The sequence below is a fragment of the Musa acuminata genome, chromosome BXJ1-10 (assembly GCF_036884655.1).
Source record: "Musa acuminata AAA Group cultivar baxijiao chromosome BXJ1-10, Cavendish_Baxijiao_AAA, whole genome shotgun sequence".
NCBI lineage: Eukaryota > Viridiplantae > Streptophyta > Magnoliopsida > Zingiberales > Musaceae > Musa > Musa acuminata.
The window spans coordinates 2,875,333-2,885,247 of record NC_088336.1 but is presented as its reverse complement, the minus strand read 5'-3'; the positions used below and the strand labels follow the sequence as shown (position 1 = coordinate 2,885,247).

Here is a 9,915-nt window from a genome sequence, read left to right as displayed (position 1 = left end):
CCTCTTCTCCTAAAGCCATTAGCGCGTAATGAGCAACTTGCTCGGTGTTGGACTCCTCTTCTTCGGACGTGCTTGAATCATCCCACGTTGCCTTGAGCGCCTTATTCTTTGATGTTCTCTTTTTGGCTTGAGGACAATCGTTCTTGTAGTGGCCCGGTTTTTTGCATTCATAGCAAATCACTTGGTCCTTCTTTTGTTCAAATTTATTTTTTATATTATTTTTAAATTTGTTCTTTCTTAAATATTTTTTAAATTTTTGAGTCAAAAGTGCAATGTCATTGTCACTATCCTCATCACTTGATGTTCCTTTCAAGTGGTCTTCTTGTGATTTGAGTGCCATATCCTTCCTGTTCTTTGGAAGGGGGTTCTCGAGCTCATCATGAGCTTGACATGTCATTTCGTAGGTCATTAGAGACCCAATGATTTCTTCAATAGGGAATGCTTTAAGGTCTTTGGCCTTTTGAATGGCCGTAACTTTTGGATCCCAACTTTTAGGGAGGGATCTTAAGATTTTAGTTACTAGTTCAAAGTTAGTAAAATCTTTACCAAGAGCTTTGAGTCCATTGATGACATCCGTAAACCGGGTGTACATGTCTCCGATGAACTCACTTGGTTTCATTCGGAAAAGTTCGTAAGAGTGCACAAGGATGTTGGTTTTGGACTCTTTCACTCGGCTAGTACCTTCATGAGTGACCTCAAGAGTTCTCCAAATATCAAAAGCCGAATCACAAATTGAAACACGATTAAATTCGTTTTTGGCTAGTGCACAAAACAAGGCATTCATAGCCTTTGCATTTAAAGCAAAAACCTTCTTCTCCGATTCATTCCATTCGCTCATCGGAAGAGAAGATTTTTGAAACCCATTCTCGACAATAGACCAAAGCTCAAAGTCCATAGAAATGAGGAAGATCCTCATGCGAGTCTTCCAATATGTGTAATCCGACCCATTAAACAAAGGTGGTCGTGCAATAGAATGACCCTCTTGCATGCCGGAGTAAGCCATCTCTCTTGGGTATTAAACCAAGTATGAGAGATAACCTCGCTCTGATACCACTTGTTAGGATCGGAGCGGCACTAAGAGGGGGGGGTGAATTAGTGCAGCGGATTAAAACTTCGGTTTTAGAAAAATCTTTCGTACGATAAGAACGGAACTTGAAAGGCTTAACTTGAAAGCGTATTCTTGAAGTTGCGCAGCAAAGGTAATAAGGAACTAAAGCATGTAAGAAGGTTTGCAGTAATGTAAATAGCAATAATGAAATGCAAACCAGAGATTACGCCGATTTTAGAGTGGTTCGGTCAAATGACCTACATCCACTTGCGAGACCCCTCTTCGATGAGGCTCCCACCTTCCACTAGCAAATCTCTTGAAATGGAAGGGTAAATACCCCTCTTACAACCTTTTACAAGTAATTCAACCTCTTACAAATTTTCAATAAGAAAGAATGAGGAGAACTCTCTAGCAAATTGAAAACAAGACTTGCTAAGACTTTCTAAGACTTTTCTCTCAATCAAATGCTTTTCAAAAGTTGTAATCTCAGCTGAGATTTGAGGGGTATTTATAGGCCTCAAGAGGATTCAAATTTTAGGCTCCAAAATTTGAATTCTCTTTGGGTTCTCGATGCTGGCGGTGCCACCGCCCAGCCAAGGGGTGTCACCGCCCAGCAAAGCGGTGTCACCACCCAGCGTTCGGGTGCTGGGAGGTGCAACCGCCCAGCCCGGGAGGTGTCACCGCCTAGCTCTCGAGTGCTGGGCAGTGCTACCGCCCAGCCAGGCGATGCCACCGCCTAGCTCTCCGATTTCACTGGTTTGGCTTAATTTTAGCCCAAACCATATCTGACTTTGGGCCCAGTTGGCCCCTAACCAGGATATAGGATTATCTCTTAATCCTAACACATCCTAAGCAAGCTTTCAACCGCGAACGTCGAGTCTTGTTTCGGCGAGCTTTCCGACGAACTTCTTCCGACGGACTCCCATCAAGCTCCCGATCTTGTGATGACTTTAACGAGTAGCCGAGCCTTCTCGGTGATCTCCGTGAACCTCCGACGATCTTTTCGGCGAACTTCCGAACAATCCGATAGGTTCCCGATTTCTTCTCGGTTGGTTCCGGCAGCATCTCCGACGATTCTTCGGACTCTTAAACGTCCATCGATCTTGACTCCGGTATTCTTGCTTTGTGTTTTCTGGTTATCGTAGTTAATCTTGCACACTTAACTCAATAATATGGATTAGATCAATTAACCCATCAATTGATTTCATCATCAAAATCCGAGATTCAACAACTATCATCGACATCGGACTAGAAACTCGAGTCTGTGTAGTCTTCAACCTTGAGGCTACTACCTTCATATACCAGAAAAAGATCCTTTGTTCTTCTCAAGTACTTAAGGATATACTTTACTACTTTCCATTGCTCCAAGCCTAGATCCGCTTAATACCTACTCATGACACTCAAAGCATGCGCTATATCAGGCTTGGTACATAGCATGGTATATATAATAGACCCTATCATTGAGGCATAGGATATCCTATCCATATTCACCCTTTCTTCAGGAGTCTTTAGGGACATACTCCTAGAAAGTAATATCCTATGTCTTATCGGTATGAGACCTCTCCATCCTCGATTCTAACTTATTAGGATTGTGTCTTATAAAGTAGACAAGGCAGCCCTAAATCTTAACAATCTTAAGATCAAGCTTCTTTCTTTTCCATATCTAATATAGTATAGACACTACCGACTAAGTTGGAACTCTATTCAGAAGGTAAGCTACGGTCTCTAGAGCGTATCCTTAGAATAAGTTGGGTAGGTTAGCGAAGCTCATCATAGACCGCACCATATCTATAGTGTACAATTCCTCCTTTCAAATATACCATTAAGTTGAGGTTTATAATGAGGTATCCATTAGGATAGAATCTCATGGTCCTTAAGGAATTAGGTGAACTCTGTACTCAAGTACTCACCTCTTTGATCTGATCGAAGTGTCTTGATACTCTTTCCAATCTGGGTCACCACTTCATTCTTATACTCTTGAATTTCTCAATAGCCTCAGACTTATACTTCATCAAGTACACATGTATATACCTTGAGAAATCATCAATAAAAATAATAAAGTATGAGTAACCACCTATGGCATGAGTTGACATGGGTATATATACATCACTATGTATGAGCTCCAACAACTTAGTAGCTCTTTCTCTCTTGTTCTACTAAAATGAGAGTTGGTTAGTTTTCCACGAAGGTGAGGCTCGTAATTTACATATTACTAATAGTCGAATGGATCTAGATATTCATCCTTTAGTAACTTTTGAATTCTTCCCTCATGGATGTGACCTAGCCTACAATGCCATAGGTATGTGCTGTTCATCTTATCTCATTTCCTCTTGGACACACTTACATTCATGATATGTGGAGCAGTGTCTAGTATAAACAAACTATTATGCAATATTCCTCTCATGATGATCTCATCATCTAATATTATTAAATAATTATTATTCTCAAAAACTAATTTATATCCACTAACTATCAAATATAAAAAAAAATTAATATTTTTGACAATAAAAGGAACAAAATAATATGCACCAAATGCAATAATAGATCCACCAAACAAATATAGGGTGACCTTACTAACAGCTACTGTAGCAACTTTTGCTTCATTGCCCATCTTGAGGTCCATCTTGCCTCTCACTAATCTCCTAAGTCTTTCTAGAACCTATAATGAATTACAAATGTGATAAGCACTACCAGTATCCAATATCCATGTGGTATCATAAGAGTCTGACAAATGAAGACTAATCATGAATGTACTTGAAGCTTCTCCAAGCTTTTGTTTTGCCCTCTTTGTAAGATACTCTTTGTAGTTCCTCTTTCAGTGCCCATCTTTTTCATAGTAGAAGTACTAGCCTTTGTCTTTTGCCGGGTCTTTCTTAGCAACCTTTGCTTTACCTGGTCTCCCCTTGCCCTTGCCCTTCTTAAGAGACTTTTTTGCCTTTCTTTTCTTTCTGGTTTCACCAGTATAGAGAACTGGCTTCTCTTTTTTGATAGTGCTCTCTACCTCCCTCAACATATTGAGAAACTAAGGTAGAGTCATCTCAAGCTTGTTCATATTAAAATTCATAAACTGTGAAAAGGAATCTGGTAGGGACTAAAGCACAAGATCCACACACAGGCCATCCTCTAGGACCGTTCCTAGACCTGTGAGTTTCTCTATCTACTCAATCATCTTTAGGACATGGTTCTGAACCGGTGTTCCCTCAGTCATCCTAGTACGAAGAAGGCTCTTGGATATCTCATATCGCTGAGTCCTTCTTTGTTCCTCAAATAGTTTGTGGACATCTAGGAGAATGGATCTAGCATTCATCCTTTTATGCTTTCTCTAAGCAAGAGTAGAGTTATCTATGTACTTCATGTAGCTAGTGTTCTCATCCTTGCTTGCCCCTTTCTTAGGCATAGGTATCACTATATCAAGGATGTACATGATTTTCTCCGCCATGAGAATAATTCTTAAGTTGCAGAGCCAATCTATATAATTCGAACCAGTGAAGTGGTTGACATCAAGTATGTCACGTAAGGGATTTGAAGGAACATTTTCTGAAAATAAAGATGCAATAGAAATAAATAACATACAGATTTTGTAAAAAATAAATAAATAAGATATAGACTTCTATCTTAATCTACTCCCCCTATTTTTTTGGCGAGTCATGCGACACCCTCAACACTGGATGGTACCACCACCTAGTCTAGCGATACCATCCCCTAGGAGACTATGTCTAGGCAGTACCACCGCCTAGACTTATGCTATCACCGCTTGACACTAGGCGGTACCATCACCCAGTCTGGTAGTACTATCGTCTAACATAGTCTTGGAGATTGTGTCTCGGAGATTGAGCCTCTAGTAGTGCCATCGCTTGACCCAACTTTTGGGTCATTGAATTGGCCTTTCTCTTGGCCCAAAGCAGCCCTAATTCAGGTCTAATTTTTCCTAATTGAGTTGACTTAATTATATTCTAAAATAACCCAATTATGACCTAAACTAAATCAATCTAGACAATTATTACAAAGCATGAATCATCTATTGTCCGGCATGTCATTGGTTCTTCCAGTGCTTCATCTAATCCTTCGATGCATCATCCTCTCCTTCAACATATTGCCCAATCAGCATGTTATCTTCTCACAATATCCAATCTCCTTGGCAAAATGTCCGATCTTCTTGGCCTGACGCCTGAATTCATGGACTGAAGCCTTCTACCGACACGTCGACTAATCCTCTGGCCCGACGTCCGATCTCCTAACATGTTCGACTCCGACCCAACATCAAATTTCTCCTGCTTTAATTAATTTGCCTCTCCTTAATCGAAGCTAGTCCTATATTATTCAAAATACAGATTAGATCATAAACATATCAATTGGTTTAATCATCAAAATATGAGATTTAATAGAAAATATTATACTTGCACAGAGATTATTTGAATGGTTTTTAGACTTGTTTTTGATAAGTTTTGATCGATTTATATTATTTTTCAATATGGCCCAAAAAAGTGTCATTGGGTCTAAATCTTCATAATTTTTAACTAATATTTGAGAATAGCTTTCAAACCAACTATCAAGTGTAAATTTTATAAAAGATTTCATGGATTCATCAAAATTTATGAAAATTAAGTGAAATTAAATAATTTCAATCTATTTACAAGCAGAATTAACCAGAAAATGGTCATTTAAAATTCTAAAAGCAGAAAATATTGTACTTTTGTCTATCTAATTTCATTTCTAAGGATTCCATAAAGTTTGGTCTTGTTTTGTCAAGGTTTAGATCTAGATACATTGTTTTTTAATTGGACCAAAAAATAGTGTAATTTCCTAAGTTTGGGCTTCTTTTGATACGTTTCCACTGAGTTATATTATTTTTTAATAAGATCCAAAAATAAATAATTAGGTCTAAATCTTCATATTTTTAAACTAATCTTTCAGAATAGGTTTCAAACTGCAAATGTTATAAAAGAGTTCATGAATTCAAAATTAGGTGAAATTAGAATATTTTAACCTATTCACAAGCTAAGTTAAACACAAAAAAAGTCATTTAAATTCCTAAAAATATAAATAAATACTTTTGTCCATCTGGGATCATTTCAAAGGTTTTCGTAAAGTTTGGGTTTGTTGTTTAGATTTAGACCTAATTACACTGTTTTTTAGATACTATTTAAAAAAAGGATAACTAATCTCTTAATTATTTATATTATTTTTAAAATTTTAAAATATATTCAAAATAGCTTTAAAATTTTTATATTTTCATTTTTATTTTTAAGCATTAATAAAGGTACTTTTTTACTAATTCAAATACCTAAATGATATAAATATAACTTTTAATTGTTGAAATCAATAAAATACTACTTTAAAGGCTTAAAAATAAAAAATAATGATCACCTAGACCTATCAAATTTATTTTGAAAATTTTTGGGAAATTTAAAATTTTTTTATATTTTATATTTTATTTTTTAAATATAGGAAGAGTATCATTCTAGTATTCTTTACTTTATATTTAACAATATTACTTTTAATTTATTGTTTATATTTTTATTTTATTTTTTTTCATTTTTGTAATTTTAAATAATTATTTATTATTTTTACTAATATAAATAAATATATATTAATAAAATATTTGATATTATTTATTTTGAATTGGTCCAAATTTTGGATTAGTTCAATCGATTTAATTGAATGGTTTGGTTCAGAAAAATGAGGGGGAGAGATACAATTTTTTAAGATAAAAAAATTACAAAGTAGCCGAGGGCTAATTTTGTTATTTTAAAAATTGGGGGCTCTATGCGAGAATAAATGGAAAAGAAGGAGTAAAACTGAAGAAAGTAAAAAACTAGTGGCTTTTCTATAAAATTTACCTTTGAAACTTCATATTAAAATATTTATTTTATTCAAAAAATAATATTATAATTAATACAATCACAAAGTCTCAATTTGAGAAAAAAATACCAAGAATTATATCACATGTTAAGAATATATTTTCATGTCTTCGTTCTACTGCATCCAACATGAAAACACATTTGCCCATTATATTTTATAGTTGCTATTTTGATTTCTAGTAGTTGTTTTGCTTCCAATAATTGAAATTTATTACATCACGTTGGTTTGTCAATGCATATTATTCAATAGATAAAAAAATTTGTTTTTTGACTATTCATCTATGCAACTATACAGGGACTCGGATGATTTCAATCCTTCCTCTAAGTGGATTTAATGTTTTGAGAGAGGTTTAGACTCTTGGATTCTCTCTCTCTCTCTCTCTCTCTCTCTCTCTCTCTCTCTCTCTCTCTCTCTATTGAAATGTTTTTTTTTAGATAGAGTTAAGAATGTGCTTGGGGTGCTTTTTTTTTTAACGAGTTGAGATAATCGTTGAGTTGATGTAAGAGTTAACTTATGGGACGATTATGCGAAATCAATGAGGTGTGAGGACGTTCTTCAAATCATCGGCTATTGTGATTATAATGTAACAGTATGTGGCAGCGTAGGGAAGCATCAACTATCATCCGATATTGATTCGACTTCTGTGTTGGCACTCTGTTTAGCATCAATGTTGGACGACCTTATTGTCGACGTGTCGGGCTGACAAGTATGCATTGAAGCATGGTTGTATCATTAGATTGCTTACATGTATTAACCCTTTATCAAAATTTAATTTAAACTAGCATTCATCTCAAACCACTTGATAATTTCAATTACATTTTATCAATATATTTTCTCAATAAGTAAGGAATTGAGTTTAATATTTTACTACGTTATGTATAATATAAAATATCACAATTATAGAATAGTATGTAATATTTTATTTTTAACTGCTTGTTTCATATTTCTTCAGTAATCTTAAACTTATGCGTCGCACAAAAATGAGATACTAAAGAAATAATATAGTTGTCATATACAAAAAGATTATTGAGAAATGGACGATCACATATGAGTCGTATCACATACTACATTTGAGAAATTAAAATTATTTTATTAACATTACGAGAAACATTTTCAATTATTCGAATATGGTAATGATTATTCGATTAATAAAGAATTGAATTTCATATTATATACTGTGTATCATTCGTTACAAAGAACAATTACAAAATACGGAGTCCATGTCATTTTATTTTAAAATTTCTATTTAAAGTTTTAGATATTATTTCTTACTTTTGTGTGCTCGATGAGCATTAGATTACTTGATATTATAGAGATAGTACGATTTCAATGTTAAAGATGGTATCAATAATAAGAAATCATATATGAAGTGACTCTCATATTTCATATGATTATGCTCGTTATATCAGTTTACTAAAGAAAATCACCGCTAAATTCTTAATTTCTTATAACGAACCAACAATCTAAAAACCAAAAAATTATAATTGCTATTGGTGTGAGAAACATCATTAACTATTTTCTAATAAATATAATTTTCTAAATTGACAAATGATTGAATTTGACATTTTGACATCTATAGAACTTACAAAATTAAATATCATTTGCACACTATTTCGTTTATAGTTTTTGTTTATAACACTGAGATGATTCTTAATTTCATGCATTGAAGGGGGGTATCAAATTAGTTGATATGATGGAAACAACATCAATGTTACACACTAATTCATCCTCTTTTATCATAGCCAACATCAATGTTACATTCTTCTTAATTTCCCATAGCCAACCAAAAATCTAGAAACAATTTATTCAACATTGATATTAATATTAGAAACTTTTTATGTATGTTACATTGTTCCCAATAAATAAATTGGACCAGCTTCCATTAGCAAATATATAAAAACAGAAAAGAAAGTTAAGATCACCCATTATTAATAGATATCATCCACTTAAAAACACACCAACTCCATCCTTAATTTACTTTCAATACATAAAAAGGACTTTCTCTACCACCACCACCACCACCACCACCACCAAAACAGAAAGAAGACCACTGCAGCACCCAATCAAGGCCCTTTGGAGAGGATCAAGTGGGCAAGTGCCAATGCATTGCTCACTATATGCATCAAGGTACCATCTTGCTTGCACAGGGGGTTTGGCGCAGGTATCTCCGTGAAAGCATCATCGCAGGTGCTGTAGTAAGATATGACTCCGCTCAGCATGCTGTTGGCAGTCCCTTCATCGCGTGCCTTGATGGCATCACTCCCCTTCACGAGATCATCCAATGCATCATCATACATCTTGATGCAGATAACCAAAGCCTGCTTCACGCTTTTGCTGCTGGATGGTTTAGCGGCTAAATGTGATGCAAGATCCTTCACGGTCTTTGTGCGGTCGCTTGCCATATGAATGTGCATGCCGAATAGAGATGCAGCATCGATGACGGCGTACGCATGGCCGTAAGTGTGGGCTGCGTTAATGCAGAGAGATACGTAGTCGGTGTGAGAGCAGATGCTAGCGATGTCACCGGCGTCCTTGCAGGGACCGTGGCCACCAGGGGAGGAAGTGGCAGAGGCGGGGGGGAGGAGGGAAGAGGAGAGGGAGAAAAAGATGAAGAGATGGGTGGCCATCATGGTTGCTGGTTGAGAAATGGCAACAGAGGCGACGACTAGAAATGGGGGGCAGACTGGATGAATAATCGGCGAACAACACGCTTAGCCTCAACTTTATAACTGCATTGCCTTCTCTTCCTATATTTCACACTTGCATCGCTTAATTATTGCAAACTCTTATATTCTTTTGTTGGAGAAGGTGCTAATCGATAAACTAAATGATTTCATTGTAAAACTAGTCAATGGATGATTTCTATAGAATTAAAGGGTTAATGCCCAAATGCATGAAACATATTCCAGATTTGAGAATCATTAAATAAACAGAAAAGTTTGCAGTCCATGCTTTACAAAACAAGAATGTCTTAAAGAGTGTGGCCCCTTTGTCCCCTCAACCCA

At 35.6% G+C, this 9,915-nt stretch overlaps 1 protein-coding gene across 1 annotated transcript; it reads right to left on the bottom strand.

Moving 5' to 3' along the window:
* Window positions 1–8,973: 8,973 nt before the first annotated feature.
* On the bottom strand, window positions 8,974–9,537 carry LOC103973696 (pectinesterase inhibitor 12-like). The gene has a single exon (XM_009388334.2). The coding sequence runs from the start codon at window positions 9,535–9,537 to the stop codon at window positions 8,974–8,976; it is 564 nt and encodes a 187-aa protein (XP_009386609.2).
* Window positions 9,538–9,915: the final 378 nt, after the last annotated feature.